General features: G+C 36.0%; 1 protein-coding gene across 1 annotated transcript in view; it reads left to right on the forward strand.

The window, feature by feature from the left end:
* Positions 1–14,857, forward strand: part of LOC127622077 (sodium/potassium-transporting ATPase subunit beta-1-interacting protein 2-like) — a 217,039-nt gene extending 202,182 nt beyond the window's left edge. Inside the window, exons 6-7 of the mRNA XM_052096009.1 lie at positions 4,882–4,963; positions 12,620–14,857. Coding sequence (XP_051951969.1) covers positions 4,882–4,963; positions 12,620–12,629 — 92 coding nt within the window. The 3' untranslated portion in view covers positions 12,630–14,857. The remainder of the gene's footprint in view (positions 1–4,881; positions 4,964–12,619) is intronic.
* Positions 14,858–18,291: the final 3,434 nt, after the last annotated feature.

Raw genomic sequence — 18,291 nt, forward strand, 5'->3', positions numbered from 1 at the left:
GATGTATGTGGTACTAGGGGGTGGGACATTCTCAATTTAAAGAGCATTTTTGGACAAACATTCTGTGTAGTGCAAGTTGAGTCATCAATATGTTGTATTGTAAACTGTATGTGTTTATCTACTAAGTCAACTTTTAGGAATACACTAGCATATATATGGTTTCAATTAAGGGTGTGCACGAGTAATCAAGTAATGAGTACTCGCTCTGTACCAGCTACTCGAGTATGAAAAATGACTACTCGATTATCACAAAAAAGAAATCCTTTCCGCATTTGCCTGCTGTCAGCAACGCTGAATTGCACTGTATTTTCTTTCTGAATCTCTCACCAAATTTCACAATTACAGTTTAGTCTACCAAAAGGCTCTGTGGATGTGTGTCATCGAGATGTTATATTGCCGTTTGTGTGGCTTTATTTTTTTCACACCCGTATTCTGTTAGGTCCCACCTCCTGCATTCAGATTGGCTACTAAGAGCTACTTACAATTGGTCTGCGATTAGATAGTTGAGAAGTTGTTCATATAGCCTTAGTAACCATAGTAATCAGAGGAACATCATGGCTGTGTCCGAAACCAAAGGTAGCTGTCTTGTTGCCTCGCTGGCATATCAGTCAGTGATTCAACAGACAGCGTTTGCTTATGAAGACACCTCCAGAAACTGGTTTTGGAAAGGCTACTGAGGCAGTGTAACATTACCTTGTTGCTAGGATACTAGCAACTTATTAACTCCATCTGGTGCCCTCTAAAGGTAACTCGCCTGCTTCATTCATCCAACCGATCCAAAATGGTCTAATAATCTAGAACAAAATCAAGAGAGTTTTGATTATATAACCAAATGTATATTTCATAACTGCAATACTCATTTCTCACAATCTAAAAGTTGGAAAAAAAACGTACATTATGCACAAATTGGTTATCAACTGCCTCTTCGACTGCCTTTTTTTTACCTGCATTTAAATAAGTACAGCTTTGTCAATTAATATTATAATGGGGACAATGTAACATTGCAGCTTCCAGTTGATGAGCGTGTGTGTTTTTACTTTCTTCTGTCCTATACAACTGATAGACCCATTTACTATACAGTATATTCCATACAGCTAAATATACAATATGTAACATAATTTATCACTTCTTTTATTTAACTTCTTATCATTAAATAATTCTGCAATACATCTGTAATCATTTAGAATGTTTAACTATAGGTAGAGTGTTTAAACCTAAATTAACAAGATGTGTGTTTGTGTAGCAAACTTAATATCAAGACATTAAAAGTCATGTAAATTACACATTTATTAAAAAGAATAATATTTCAAAGTAACAATTAGAACAAAGGGATAGTTCACCCAAAAATGAAAACTCTCTCATCATTTATTCACCCTTATGCCATCCCAGATGTGTATGACCTCTTCTGCAGCACACAAATGAAGATCTTTAGAAGAATATTTCAGCTCTGTAGGTCCATACAATGCAAGTGAATGGTGACTAAAACTCAGAAGGCACAAAAAGCACAAAGGCAGCATGAAATTATTCCGTAAGACTGCAGTGGTGTAATCTATGTCTTTAGAAGTGATATGATAGATGTGGGTGAGAAACAAATAAATATTTAAGTCCTTTTTGAAAGTTAAAATGAAAGTGAAAGTGTAGATTTGCGGTACAAAAAGGACAAAAATATGTATCTGTTTCTAGGAATATGATAAGAAATAATTGACAGTTTTAAATATCTTGGCTTATAGAAAAGTGATAAATACACTGTCAACTGTGAATTCAAAATGTTGTTTTCCAGACTTGCTGTCTTATAATTATAATAATGCATCTGTCTCCATATATTATTCAGTCATTTCAAGTTCTGCTTTAAATTGAATAAAAATTACCTTGAAATATTTTCAGTTCCAAGGATGGCTATGGGCTAACCATCAATTCACTGTACTTAGCAATACTGCAGTCAGTACTTAGACAATAAAAAAGCTTCCTCGCTTATGGTAATGAACAACTGTTTAATTTCACTTTATAAATACTCTGTATAAATCTCTCTCTCTCTCTCTCTCTCTCTCTCTCTCTCTCTCTCTCTCTCTCTCTCTCTCTCTCTCTTTCTCTTTCTCAGATAAATGGATGATTCTGTAACTATAGGCACTTGACCAGCATTTTTATTTGTATTTCATTTTCAGTATAAAAATTGTTCATACAGTCTAAAACTGAATTTCTTCTCATTCCATCCCTACACAATAATGTATTTTTTTCAGAATTCTCAGATAAGTCAAAAGAAAAAAATATTATTTATATATATATATATATATATATATATATATATATATATATATATATATATATATATAAATAATATATATTGTTTTTAAATATTTTTAAAATATTAAAAATATTTAATATTTTTTAAATATTAAATATTATAATATAAATAATATTTTTTATATGAGCGAGGGATCCCTTCTAGACGCGTTTGACAGAAAAGTCAAAAGATATATATCAATAATGTTTTTTTTTCTTTTGACTTTTCTGTCAAACGCGTCTAGAAGGGATCCCTCGCTCGTCAAAATCTCGCACTTGCACATAATGTTATGATGTGTTCACCTGTGCTTTTTTTGCTCACATCTCAGCGTATTAATGATGGAAAGCATTAGAAACTTCAATAATATCAATAATATAACATTATTATTATCATCATCATCATCTTTATCATATAGTGACTGTTTGCACTAGGTGTAAATACCTGCCACATAGTGTGGCTTTTTGCACTGAAATAGTCTGGTGGAAACAAAGTAATTAAAGACAAACTGCTCATTTAGTGTCTCTGCAGTGGATTAGTGTGATAAGACTGAGTCAATGTGCTTTTTCTATGCAGATGTCCTGAGTTCTAATCCTCCTTATGACACAGTTTTCCCCATCCTGTTTCCTGTCTCCACTCTTAATATTTTTATTTAATACTACTAATAATAAATAAAATGAAAATAAAGGTTGATTTTTGCTATTTAAATATGCTTATCTGTTTTAGAACTGGAAAATATAAAAAAATCTTGTGGAGATTTTGTTTGTGTTCTGCAGCCCACACTCCTTTCCATTCAAATCGGAAAGAAAATGAAAAAAATGTGTTCCCACTCAAGATATATACGTCCACTGATGTGCAGATGCAATCTTTGTTTAATAAAATGTAAAGTTGGGGACCTGGGTGGCTCAACGTGTATTGGCGCTGACTACCACCCTTGGAGTCGCGAGTTCGAATCCAGGGAGTGACTCCAGCCAGGTCTCCTAAGCAACCAAATTGGCCCGGATGCTAGGGAGGGTAGAATCACATGGGGTAACCTCCTTGTGGTCACTATACCTTCTGTGGTTCTCACTCTCAGTGGGGCGTGTGGTGAGTTGTGTGTTGATACCATGGAAAATAGTGTGAAGCCTCCACATGCGCTACGTCTCCGTGGTAACGCGCTCCACAAGTCATGTGATGAAATGCGCAGATTGGCGGTCTCAAACATGGAGGCAACTGAGATTCATCCTCTGCCACCCGGGTTGAGACAAGTCACTATGCCACCACGAGGACTTAGAGCGCGTTGGGAATTGGGCATTCCAAATTGGGGAGAAAATGAAACAAATGAAAAAAAATACATATAAAGCTGCATTTGAGTGGATTAGAACCCAGGACTTGATATACAAGGGGCTAATATGTTACCACTTGACCACCCAGTCAGACTGATAATATGACTGATGTACTTCTTACTGACCAACAATATTTCATGACGCCAGCAGCAGATGTAGAGCTAAAGTTATAAAATGTATTATGTGAAATATTTATTTTAGAGCTTGAACTAATCATCAAAACAGACGATTTAAAATAATCTTTACGAGCACTCCTCATTGCTGTGCGACTTCAAATTAACGCTGTGTAAGAATCTCGCAAGATTGACGAGAGAGGGATCCCTTCTAGACACGACCCGTCTGTGCTTCTAAAGCAAAGCCAAATTATATTACAAGACTATTCTTATATTCTAATATTTTGATTCATATTGAATTATACTGTTTATATTCTGTTCTTGTTGGAGTCATGCAAACCAACGGACGAGGATCTGCTTGTAGGAGGGAAAGAAACTCAGAAATGATTAGACCAGTGTGTGTGTGTGTGTGTGTGTGTGTGTGTGTGTGCATTAAACCTCTAAACACGGCTAGAGTATGTTGTCTAAAAAGCCATTTTTATGAATAATAACATGTGAAATTATAAAAATGTGATAACCTTTATGTAGACTTATGTAGTTTATATACAGTAATTTTTGCTGTTATTTTTAAATCTTTTTTGTTTTCCATTTTTATAAATGCATTTTGTTTATTACATTTTTTCCAAAAAGAAAAGCATAGTTTGTTGAAGTTATCTTATTTTGAAACCATTCTTGGTAGCATTTGTGAATAAAACAAATGATACATTTCACATACATGTGATATTTTTTTTGTGGGTTACAGCACTCGACTACAAAATTACTAGAAAATGCCATTCCCTGGTTTCAACACTAATACACATGGAATTAGGGGATGGATTATGACTTGCAAAGGCCCTGGTGCCAATTATCTCCAAGGACCCCCCTCCACCCAAAAGGTGTTGTGCTGGGGTCGTTGTTCATGGTCAAACGTTGTTGAGCAGGGGGGTCTTTATTCATGCCCAAAAGGGTTTACAAGTGGGGGGGATCACCGAACTAGATTGCGCAGATTTAAAGCTCAGGGCACCCCCTGGTAGTCAAGGGCCCCTGGACACTTGCCCCGTTGGCCCGGTCAGTAATCCATCCCTGATGGACTAAAACTCCACCTTTTTTTCATGGGATCTTTCAAAGAATTCAATATTATAATATCTCTTTCTTTTCTCACCTCATTCTCTCTTTATTTCTGCAGTCGACTTTATAGGAGGGTTTGATTCGTATGGTTACCAAGGGCCACAGAAGACATCGCATTTGCAACTACAGCCAATGTACATGTAAGTACTGCACACACAATGGGTTTTAAATAAAAATGAATCTAATTAAACATTATTAATAATATACAGCTCCGGCAGTTCTTTATTAAATGCAACACAGAAAAATGCCTTCAATGGTGTTGTTTTTTTACTGTACAGACAAATGTTCATCACACAATTTTGAAAAAAAGAATCCCACTTTCAACTCAACTCAATTTTGACAGAAATGTGTAGATACTGTACTGTGTTTTGCCTTGGCATGGCAGCATTTTTATTATAGATTTTTTTGTTACAGCACTAGTTTCTAAATTCAGTTATATACTGAGTCATCCTGTTTGTGTCTGGGTGCAAAACATTCTCAACTGGACACAAAACTGGACATGTAAGATAACTGGAAAGTGTTTTTTCTGGGTGGTGGCCCGAGACAAACCAAGAGCATAACAAAACACTAGGGAGTATCCCAGTTGGAACACCTTAAAAAAAAAAAATCATTGTCAGTGTGGTGGGGATAATAACTTAGGTCAATATTAGGAGAGATGATCTGTTTGCTTCATCTCTGTTGACAGCTTAAATGTTTATGAGGAGGTTGTTGAATGTTACCACTTCATAATGACCTGAGCAGTCACAAGGAGAATCACACCAGAGAGAAGGACTGGCATTCCAAAAAGATGTTTAATCCATCAGAGGTGCAAAATGTGCAAAAATAAATAGTGTTTAAAAGCAATCATTAAAACAAGGTTATGAAAAAAAAGAACTGTCTAAAAAAGTTAGGACTGTTTTTGGTACTAAGAACCTACTCCCCTCCCTAAACAATGGAGACCAGAGTACACTACGCTCAAGCAGCACTAGCAAGCTTGTCCATGTGCTCAAACACACGTCGTCCATCTTGTCCTCTCCCTCAGTGGTGGCTGGGTTAACCAGAAAAATGTCCCACCTTTTCTAATTGGATCATGCCATTTAGTTTAACTTAAAATTAACCCTCACCTCCCTATTCTTAATTATAACTTACATATTTTGGCATACTATTAATGCTGATTTATGCTGGGAAAAAAAAGATCAATTTAACTTTAAAATGCATATAAGCAATAAAACCAACTCTAAACAGGTGCTTTTAAATTTGCTGACAAATTAGAAGTGTTCTGTTTTCATAACTTGTGAAATATGAATGTTTACTGGACACCATACTGTGATACATTAGGTCAAAGCATTATTCATATCAGTAAGTTCTCAAGTAGAATGCAACAAATATTGTGTCACTCACATACCAAATATATATTTAGTAAAAGCCCTGAGAAAATAAGCACAGTGTTTACATTTGTTAAACAGATGTCTTTTTGTCATGTTTTCGCTTGTAATATCGTGACATATAAACAGAATATAAAAATAGCAGACGTTCCTGATCAAATGGAACCATGTGAAATGATGCATCTTAAAATAAACTTTGAGAAAATGCAACACTACCTCCGATATCTCTTTTGTCATCCTGGGGGATGGCTTCTTGTAACAAAGTGGACCAATCACAGCTGTTGAGGTCTGCGTGTACATGGAAAGGTGCACGTGATGCTACGGCGAAGGCTACACTATTACTGACATAGCTACATGTATTCTACACCGTAGGCTCGACGCAGAGGTATAAATCGGCCTTTATTGACACAAATCTGTTGGTCCACAATGCGCTCCATAATGCAAGGATTTGAGATATTAATGCCATCAAAGCTTAGGCTCATGATCTATATGGTGACAGTTATTTGATGGAAGAGAACTCTGCAATTTTAGATAAGAGTAGGGTCAGAAATTAACAGCCTTGTCTCATGGAAGCACATCTCTATACCTACATTTTTGGCAAAACAGTTTCTACTTGACTCATTGTAGGCTATGTAACGCAGCAAACATTAGAGGCACTGCTAATCTGTTTTTTATCTCACATTTGCGTTTTCTTACGCTATTGGTTAGGTTTTATTTTTAAGGTTTAGGGTAGGGAGGTGCGTAAGTAGTGTTGCTTTAAAACTCCATAGAGTATTAACCTTAAAAAAACTAATTTGTGTGGGAGACAATTTAACTTGCTTTTAGTGCCACTCAGTGGACATTTCACCTCGATACGTGTAAGGAGCATTGTAATATTATTTCTACAGAAAGGTCACCATAGTCGCATCATTTTTATAAAATCAACCAGGCTTCAGGGGGAATTGCCACCCGAAAGTAAAATTGATGAACCAGATATATCTTTATATATTATATAAATGTTTAAAAACTCAAATTTAAATGCATCAAAATCTACCGTTACTTGCCAGCCTGTTATTTAAAATATGTTCTAGCAAAGTGTTTATTGTGTATTGTGGGATATTTGATATTGATTTTATTTTAAATGTAACTATCAACCTAGATAGTGTGTTACCTATATTAGTAATTTATTTAAATGTATTCATCTTTTAAAGTAATGTGCACAAATTAAATTGCATACAGTTTTTTTTACTGTTAGAAAACAATATGCCATCATAAAGGTAAAAAGGGAAAGCGAAAATCAGTTCCAGGTGGGCAAGTTCTGTCCTTTGCTAAATTACACTGGGTTATTGTCACTGAAATTGAGTTAAATGCAAAATTATGCAGAATATTTCTTTGAATAATAATCATTTTTAAATGCAACATTCGCAATGCATTTAAATTCTATAATATAATAGAGGAAAATAATAATGAACAACACTTGATTTCATTTATCACAGTTTGATTGGATTGTGAAATGTGGACAATGATATAATGTCCCTGGTTACATCACCAAAAAGGTGATCATTTCAGAGGTGGAGAAAGATATTACATTTTGATGAAACATTAGTAATTTAAGAAATAAAACCATGAATATTTATTAAGAAACAAATTGGATTTAGATTTAATTAAATGATTTTAATGTATTACTTAATTTTAGGATTTATGATCTATTATATATGGTAGTAGCAAAAAATATATATATATAAATAAATAAATAAAATCAACTGTACTGTCATCATGGCATCATCCAAAGTCATCTTTGGCCCATAGGTGAGCTCAGCCAATGTGATATGAAAACATATGGCAGGGGTCCAAATGTGCCTGTCACCAGTCCTAGCACACAAGTGACACCGACGGCAAAATACCAGACGGAACATTCCCCGCCATCCTCCAGGGAAGGAAGGGCACAGCTGAGCTGCCCAGCGTCTGAGTCCAGTGACAGGAAAAGGGCAGGCTGGAATTCTGCCAGTGACATGTAATAAGAAAGGAGCCCATATGGATTTAGATTAGTGAAGGAGTGAGCTGATTCACCCATAATACTGTAGCGTTTTTCCCAGATAATTTCTATAAAGGTATCCTTTTATAATATGACCCCCTGTCATTTTCAGCAAAGTGAAAGCTCATAAAGGAGTAAATCCTGAAAATCAAGTTAACAATAACACAAAAGGGCAAGTCATTTTCTTGGCCAATATGACACTGTGTTTTTCTTGTGTGTTAGTTATTTTCATTTTATTTGTAGAGCATTTTTCATCCATAAAATACAGCCTAAAGTGCTTCACATATCAGATATTAAAAACATTACAGAAGTGATTGCACTAAAAATACAATAAAGCAAACAAATAACAACAATTAAAGTGTCAAATTAATAAAAGGGAAGTGAAAATATATTGAATATACACTCACTGAGCACTTTATTGGGAACTCCTGTACACCTATTTATTCATGCGATTTAATCAGCCAATTGTGTAGCAGCAGTGCAATGCGTAAAATCAGCTGATACGGGTCAGGAGCTTCAGTTAATGTTCACATCAAGCATCAGAATGAGGAAAATTTTGATCACAGTGATTTCAACCGTGGCATGATTGTTGATGAGGGGCAGTTCTGCAGACAGAAACGACCTTGTTGATGAGAGAGGTCAAAGGAGAATGGCCAGACTAATTTGAGCTGAAAGAAAGGCTATGGTAACTCAGATAACCACTCTGTATAATTGTAATGAGCAGTGGTGAGCAGAATAGCATCCCAGAATGCACATGTCAAACCTTGAGGCAGATGCGCCACAACTGCAGAAGATCATGTTGGGCACTATTTAGGACATAGTGTTCCTAATAAAGTTTTCAATGAATGTATATCAATATATGTATTCCAAAACATTTGCATTAGAGTATCTCTAACAATGATTTGGAACATATTTTTACAGTTATAGAGTTTCACAACTTGCAGGAATATTTGTCACTCATTAATTAATTCAGCAATAAAAAGTGTCATATAATAAACTCAGCAAAAAAGAAACGTCCCTTTTTCAGGATACTGTATTTTAAAGATAATTTTGTAAAAATTCAAATAACTTTACAGATCTTTATTTTAAAGGGTTTAAACAATGTTTTCCATGCTTGTTCAATGAACCATAAACAATTAATGAACATGCACCTGTGGAACGGTCGTTAAGACACTTACAGCTTACAGATGGTAGGCAATTAATGTCACAGTTATAAAATCTTAGACACCTTTCTACTGACTCTGAAAAACACTAAAAGAAAGATGCCCAGCATCTCTGCTCAACTGCATGAACGTGCCTTAGGCATGCTGCACGGAGGCATGAGGACTGCAGATGTGGCCAGGGCAATAAATTGCAATGTCCGTACTTTGAGATGCCTGAGACAGCACTACAGGGAGACAGGAAGGACAACTGATCATCCTCGCAGTGGCAGACCACGTGTAACACCTGCACAGGATCGGTATATCCGAATATCACACCTGCGGGACAGGAACAGGATGGCGGCAACAACAACTGCCCGAGTTACACCAGGAACACACAATCCCTCCAGCAGTGCTCAGACTGTCTGCAATAGGTTAAGAGAGGCTGGATTGAGGGCTTGTAGGCATGTTGTAAGGCAGGTCTTTACCAGACATCACCGGCAACAACGTTGCCTATGAGCACAAACCCACCTTCGCTGGACCAGACAGGACTGGCAAGTCCTCTTCACAGACGAGTCACAGTTCTCACCTGGGCTGATAGTCGACTCACGTTTATCGTTGAAGGAATGAGCGTTACACCGATGCCTGTGCTCTGGAGCGGGATCGATTTGGAGGTGGAGGGTCTATCATGGTCTGGGGCGGTGTGTCACAGCATCATCGGACTGAGCTTGTTGTCATTGCAGGCAATCTCAGTGCTGTGTGTTACAGGAAGACATCCTCCTCCCTCATGTGGTACCCTTCCTGCAGGCTCATCCTGACATGACCCTCCAGCATGACAGTGCCACCAGCCATACTGCTCGTTCTGTGCGTGATTTCCTGCAAGACAGGAATATCAGTGTTCTGCCATGGCCAGCGAAGAGCCCGGATCTCAGTCTCATTGAGCACATCTGGGACCTGTTGGATCGGAGGGTGAGGGTTACAAGTGCCTTGGTGGAAGAGTGGGGTAACATCTCACAGCACGAACTGGCAAATCTGGTGTAGCCCATGAGGTGGAGATGCACTGCAGTACTTAATGCAGCTGGTGACCACACCAGATACTGTCTGTTAATTTTGACGCCCCGCCTCAGGGACACATTATTACATTTTTGTTAGTTACATGTCTGTAAAACTTGTTCAGTTTATGTCTTAGTTGTTGAATATTTTTATGTTCATACAATTATTTACACATGTTAAGTTTGCTGAAATTAAAAGCAGTTGAAAGTGAGAGGACGTTTCTTTTTTGGCTGAGTTTAGAAGGGTATTTCTAGGCCATTAATATGACTTTCTCCATCCAATGTGGATATACTGTACATCATTTAAAACATAACTTCTTTAGAGCACCTTTAAATAAAATACACCTTTATGCTGTTATTCCATTAAATACCAATACACAGCAAAAAGATCAGTGACATTTCACAATGCTTTGTGCAACTCTAAGATCCATCCACCCTTGTCTACTGGGAATAGATGTTGTAAAATGGGATTAATGAGGATTACACAGAATCCAGAGAAAGACAACAGAGAAAATGATTTATTCTCTAAAAGAACTACAGCCCCTCTTTACCCATAAGTGCAACCCTGGTCTTATTTGGTAAAGGTATCTTGTTGAAAATGCACTGCATATTTACTGTCGGCCTGTGTGTTGTATTTATTACATGGCTGGCTGACTAAATCATTCTGTCGCGTCACAAGTCTCTTGCCTTTGTAAATGTCAGAGTCACACTTTTACATAATGCATTGGAGTGCTTTAAATGGCAGGTCCATCCATAATCAGATGGCATATTTTGATATTTCACGGGGTAGATTTTTTCGACACATGCTTCAGTGAAAATATGTGACTGAGTGTTTAGTGATTGAGCGCGGAGAAAAAAAGAATAATGAAAAGTGGAAAAAGGTCACAGCTAATCATTTGTTGGAAGGGCAGACAAAGAGTTCAACTGAAATTAACTGAATAGAACCATCTCAGATGCCCACCAACACAAAGAAATGAAAACCCACATAGACAAAAAGATGCTTTGTTTCAACCAGCTACAAAATAACCACTCAACCAATCAAGTAGTCAATCAGTCTTCACAACTGATACTGTATAAGTGTCAGCCTATGGGTCTAATTTTGTTGATTTATTACATCCACTGTTTTTCATGTTTAAAAAGAATCAAATGTTCAGAATTTGAAAATGTTGCTTAGATCAGAGGTTCTGAACTGGTGGGTTGTAGGTCTGTTCGTCTAATAGGGCGAAAACAATTGTATTCTAAATGCAAATACTAAAATGCAACTCACCATATAATTGGGTATAGTTAAGATAGCAACAAAAAACCCATATCAGATTCTGAAAGGGAGGAAAAAATTCACACACTGCAAATAATCAGTTTAATTAGCATTCCTGTCTTCTTTTCCAGTAAAACAACAATTCTTAAAACAATGTAATTTATATTGACAAGCAAAATGGTATTAGATATCAAGATATAAAATGTTGTGAGGTGTATGCTTAAAAAATTCAAAAACAACTATTTACCAATGGGGTAAGAAAAATCAATTCAAATGGGTAACAAATAGATTTTTCTTACCCCATTGGCAAACTTTTATTTTTCTACTTGTTTTAAGCATAAATCTCACTAAATTCTTTTCATATTTCTCTTACAAATAATACATAATATCTAATGCCATTTTGCTTGTCAAATAAATACATATTGTTATAAGAATTTTGATTAAATTAACTGGAAAAATTGACAAAAATAAAATATTTTTTGCATTGTATATCTTTTGCTGATGATTTCAAAGGCCACATGTCTAGTCAAACTCTACTGTATTTTGGAGCAAATGAATCTGTCAAATCAGTATAAAAATGTGGCATAGTTACATTATCGAAACTATGATTAGTTTACTAGACTTCATTAAAAAGTATGGATTCACATGCATCAAGGGTAAATATGGCAAGGAACCAGGAAACCACAATGAAGTGAGCATCAATCCATCGAAATTCAAGCCAAAATTCTAAAAAGTGAACAATAAAGACAATGTAAAACTATAAAGACCATTTTCCTATTAAGCCTTATGTCCATGATTTTGCATATTGTTGGGCCTATGTGGCATTTTCACTGTTTGGTTTTGAGGATAATTTCTTTTGTACTTTAAACGGTTTTGTTACAATGTTGGGTCGCCCCAAGGAATCAAATCTTAAAAACCACTGGCTTAAATCCCACTTTAACACTGTAATTTCCTTGTTTTCTTTTTCCGTAGGTCAAAGTAAAGGACAACTGCCTTATCAACCAATCAAAAGAAGAATTGATGTTCAAACATTGTCTTTCAATGTAATGTCTTAACATAATAGTGTCTTACGAACTGTCGGAGGAACATGGTCCGACACTTTAACCTCAAAGTCTCAAGCAACATAACAGATTTTCTTTGTCTATTCCCAGCCCCATTCCCAGCACCAGAGCATCACTGTAGAACTGGGCTGGGCTGTCACCGTCGGATGGCATGAGAGAGCCTCCTTGTGGCTGAGCCCTTCTTTGCCACTATCAGCAATGCAAAACAATACTTAACAAAGAAACAGATTTTGTTGATCTCTGTGGATCCCTGGGGAAAGATCTTGAGCACAGCGGCAATAAGAAAGACTTGGAATCGTGCAATGGACCGAGTGGACTCCACGTGTGTTTCGATTGACTTTCCTGGAAACCATCCATAACTTAAAAGAATGTTCATTAACCAGTCAGTATGATATTAGTTATCTGATGTAGTCCTACAATCTTCAAACGGTGACTAGAGTGAATTCTTTTGGAGAGTCATTATTTGGTTGTTTACAAAGGGTTATTTCCGAGCATTGGGGTTACCATCGCACTGGGTTTTCTTACAGTATTTAATCCCAACCTGGTTAGTTTTTCTTCTTTCTCCTGGATGTACTTGTCTTGAAAGTGCCAAGAACAGTTATGACAAACAAATAAAATATCAGTAGCTGCTAAGAGATTCATATTTTTGGAGATAAACGACAGTCAAAAATACCTTTGATTTTATCTGTTAATAACGTCACCATGGGATCAGCCGTATTTGTTTGCATGAGGTGTCAAAATCTGTTGCGTATTTAATATCTTACTGGTAGAACTAGGCCAGCCTTGGAAAGGGTAACAGTTGGCCTAAAAGTGACTGTCCTTGCTCCAAAAGGTTATTTGTGAATATTGTGTTTTTCTAAGATGGTGTTGAATCTTGTTACCAAGATAACGAATAGAAATCTGTAACTTTGTTCTATTTTAAATCTTTTTTTTTTTTTTTTTTTTTTACATGTGTGCCAGTGTTCACTCTTTTCTAGTAGACTAATAATTTATTAAGCTGTGTAAGTGGGCCTTTCTTTTCAATAGAAATGTACATAATAATTGGGGGAATCTTTAGAGGGGGGTAGGGGTAGGGATAGAGTGTGGCACTATAGTCTACTATGAGTCTACTCGGGTTAGAATGTTTGTTTTGTGTAGTGACAGGAACAGAACCCCAATCTTTAAAAGCTTTCTAAAAGGGATAATTCACCCCAAAATGAAAAGGCTGTCATTATAAACTCATGTTGTTCCAAACCCAAATGACTTTATTTCTTCTATGGAACAACATGAGGGCAAGTAAATTATGATTTTCATTTTTTGAGTGAACTATCCCTTTAACGCAGTTGTTCCCCAATTGTAAAATGGGCAGTACTCACTATTAAAAGCCAAAGCTATTCAGGTCTGTTTCGTCTCTGATTTAGCTATACTGTATGGCTTTTTTGTACCCTGCCTGAATGAATATATAAAAAAACAAACGACTTTCTTTTTATGCTGCACTTTCAATTGCCTGAAATATTTCATAATTGCATATCGTACCGGTTGAATGGTACATAAAAGCAAGAAATGTCTTCATTTGGGTCAAAGAACCTTACCAAACACAGCTGAATAACACATTTTCCCTTGATCTGCAGATAATGGATGATGAAATATGTATTTCTCCACTGTATATTACCTTCCCCTTTAAAATGATTCATTGTAAATTTGTGCAGAACCTGTCGGGTCGAGATATATCTGCAGTTTGATGTAAAATTCCTGAGAGAAAGTGCCTGAAATGACATCCTGTTAACATTCCAATAAATGGCAATCTGCTCTCACCCTGAATGGCTGTAGATAAACAGAGGGTCTGTGTTAAATCAAACCCCTTGTCAACTGCACTGGCAAAGCTAAGTGGCTTTGATAATTAATAAAGATATTTTAGCCGCACCACTCTCCAGACCTCACTGGCAAATAATTCCCTGCAGTCCTTCACAACTATCTTTGTGCGTCTGACTCAATACGGGGTGATGGTAATTTGTGTGGTTAATACAAATAAACAAGAGTAATGAAACTATGAAAGGATACCTGTCTGGGTGAATCTCACAAAACCGGACCAGAATGGGCAAATCATTTTTAAATCAACAGAAAGAATAAGAAATCGTCTATTTTTAGAATTGTTGATGAACTGTCATGACAATAAGGCTCAAACCACCCCCCATTTGAATTGGCGTAATGCACATAAATCTAATTTTAATTAATGTAATGAAAGAAAAATTAATGCTAATTAATTAAAATTGTATCGTTGTAGTATTTTTTTTTTTACTGCTTTTAATTGATGCTGATTTAAATGTAAATAAAATATTATAGGAATGAGAATTTATTCACAATTGAGTATTATATGAATAAAAAAAATCTGATTCAGGGCAGTTTACAGTGATCAGAAAGAAATTTTCACATTATGGTAATTTTGAAAGAAAATGTGTTTAATTTTCATAGAATCAATGCAGTGTTTCCTACAGAATCCTTCATTTATATATGTATTTTATTGAACATTCACAACATTACAAGACAAGTATACTGTATGTCGTAATCCATATAGTGTGTATACAACTTTTTTGTGGCAAAGGAGATTTCGTTCAGTGAGTTCATTCAGTGAAGGATTCTTCAGACTGATTGAAATCGATAACTAGTGTGATGGCAAGTCACTTCGAGTGATTTGTTAAAAGAACAGGCTCATAAGAGTCATTTGCCTGTTAATCGGACTACACTAATCTCGATTTCTATTCGATTTGGAGTGCAGACATTCACTTCATTAGCCCACCCAGTGGAGAGCAATGAGGCAAGAAGAGAGCAGATCAGTCAAGAACATAGAGCCAATCACACAGGGTTGCTGCACAGTTTTTAAAATCAAATTTAAGACATTTTATGACCTTTTTCAAGAACTGAACAAATAAAATGAATACCATATCCCAAAACCAAAACAAACTAACACAATCTCAAAATAAATCATGCATCACAGACTCTTACTTAAACAGGCAGGGGCACACATTCAACATGGCCTTAACATTGCTTATCAGTAAAACAGTATAGGCTATATGCAAGTTTAAAATGCTAAAGACATGTTTTCAACGTGTATATCACATTATAATTGGTTTTTGTATCATTATATAAATACATACAAATTAGAAGTTGACCGATATTGGATTGGGCTAATTCGATAATGTGTTAAAAGAAAGCCAGTTAGCCTGACAATATTTTTTTTTTAATTGGTAGCCTATATTAAATGTTCTTCATTCCTGTGATGGGATGAGCCAGACAGAGACTACAAGAGTCCAAATTTAATAACATTTTAAAAAAGTGGAACTTTTAACTATAAAGGCACTTTAACTTTGAAAACACTGGGGACTCTTATTTTGGAATGTTTGGGCTTCACTGATTCCAGCTGCTCATTCAAACAAATAAGGAATATAAAATGTGCACTCCTACAATAATCTACAACATATTACATAATATAAATGATTAAAAGTAAACATTGTCATATTTCATCAACATCAACAGTTGATCATTAGTGATAGCTTGTCATAAATTTCCGATATGGCTTAATGATTGTGAACTGTTCTGCAACAGCTGGAAACACTGACAAGCCCTAGTGCTTGGAGAAAATAGAACAATACTGCGTTTTCACTTTTAAGGATATAGCGCATGGATTTGTTTAATTAGATCATATTCTTATGAAGTCTGATAATCGCATTAGGTTAGGTCATTTCGTGATTCTTGTCTTTCCGCCCCCAAATCTAAGACCTCTTTAAATTATTATTAATACTTTTGTTGTATCATTTAAGTTAAAAATTTAATTACATTTGGGAAAACTGAATTTAAGGCATTTTAAGACCTTTTTAAAGATCCGCAGGAACCCTGTCATAACAGTGGCCATTTACTATCAATTCTTAAAGGAGAAGCTGCACCAAAGCTGAGTGTTTCTGACAGAGGGTCAGAATGAGGGTGGAAAAAGCGTCATGTTTTACAAATATGACTGTTTATTGTGCAAAAAATTCTAATTTCCTAATACTATAAATGAACCTTAAGGAAGATTTTAAAATAACAAAAAAGTGTCATGACCCCTTTAAAAGAAATGGCTTATAAGAGTCAAGTCAAGTGGTTTTTATTGTCGCTCAGCGATATACAGTTAGTACAGTACACAGCGAAATGAGACAATGTTCCTCCAGGACCATGTTGCTACATAAAACAATATAGGACCAACACAGAACCACATGAGACTACACAGACTAAATCATATTTCTACATAATATTTCTACATAAAGTGCATGTGCAAACGTGTGCAAAAAAGTACGGAACAGTAAAATAAATTACTAACAGGAACAGGACAATAGACACAGTAAGAGACTGAAATGAATAGTGCAAAAAGATGACACTTTCTAAAAATGCCAAATGTAAACACAACATACTATGAAATAGTGTTCTATGGACATAGCAGTTTTTGAGGTAGCAGCCATGTATAAAGTGACAATGAATTAAAGTGCAACTCTGGACATGTGCAAAAGTTGGATGGTGTAGAGGTGTGTGTGTGTGTGTGTGTGTGTGTGTGTGTATGAGCGTGTATTTATCACTTTGTGGGGACCAAATGTCCCCATAAGGATAATATAACCCGAAATGTTTGACCTTGTGGGGAAATCATACTAAATTATGTTTTTTGAAAATGTAAAATTGCAGAAAGTTTTCTGTGAGGGTTAGGTTTAGGGGTAGGGTTAGGTTTAGGGGATAGAATATAAAGTTTGTACAGTATAAAAACCATTATGTCTATGAAAAGTCCCCATAAAACATGGAAACACTACATGTGTTTCCATACGTGTGTGTGTGTGTGTGTGTGTGTGTGTGTGTGTGTGTGTGTGTGTGTGTGTGTGTGTGTGTGTGTGTGTGTGTGTGTGTGTGTCAGTCCAGTCTCTGAGTATTGAGGAGTCTGATGGCTTGGGGGAAGAAGCTTAAGAGTAATTTGTTTGTGAAGAGGACTACATTGGGTGAGTTAATTCTGTAAAGGATTCGTCAGACTGAAAACCAAAAACTTTTGCAACGCAAAATACTTTTGTGGCGGAGGGGAGTTCAGTAAGTGAGGTTATTCAGTGAAGGATTTGTGACTGAATCTAACCGATAACTAGTGTGTAAGTGAGTTGTTTTGAGCGAATCTTTAAAATAACCGGCTCAACAGAGTAATTTGTTCTTGAATCAGACTACACTAGTTGTGGTTTATGTTTGGTTTGGAGTGCAGACAGCGAACAATACACAACAGAAAGACATGTTGTTTTGGCATTTTTTTGTAGTACCCAGCTAACTATTTTTGGTTCCCAGAACATTCTAACATTATAAAAATAAAACCTAAAAATAGCCATTAGATAATGTTCTGTATAGGTTTGTATTAGGTTGTCACACAAAACCTCCTAGCAACGTTCTGGGAGCATCAGTTTAAGGTTACAAAAAAATGTGTTTCATGGTAAACACTTTTTATCTCACCACAATAAATTCAGACTGCATGCTCACAACTTGTGTTAACTTCTGTCGTGGTGCTGCTGAATGGCTGTGCAGGAAACACTGAAACCATGTCACAATGCAAAA

The sequence above is a fragment of the Xyrauchen texanus genome, chromosome 28 (assembly GCF_025860055.1).
Source record: "Xyrauchen texanus isolate HMW12.3.18 chromosome 28, RBS_HiC_50CHRs, whole genome shotgun sequence".
Taxonomy (NCBI): domain Eukaryota; kingdom Metazoa; phylum Chordata; class Actinopteri; order Cypriniformes; family Catostomidae; genus Xyrauchen; species Xyrauchen texanus.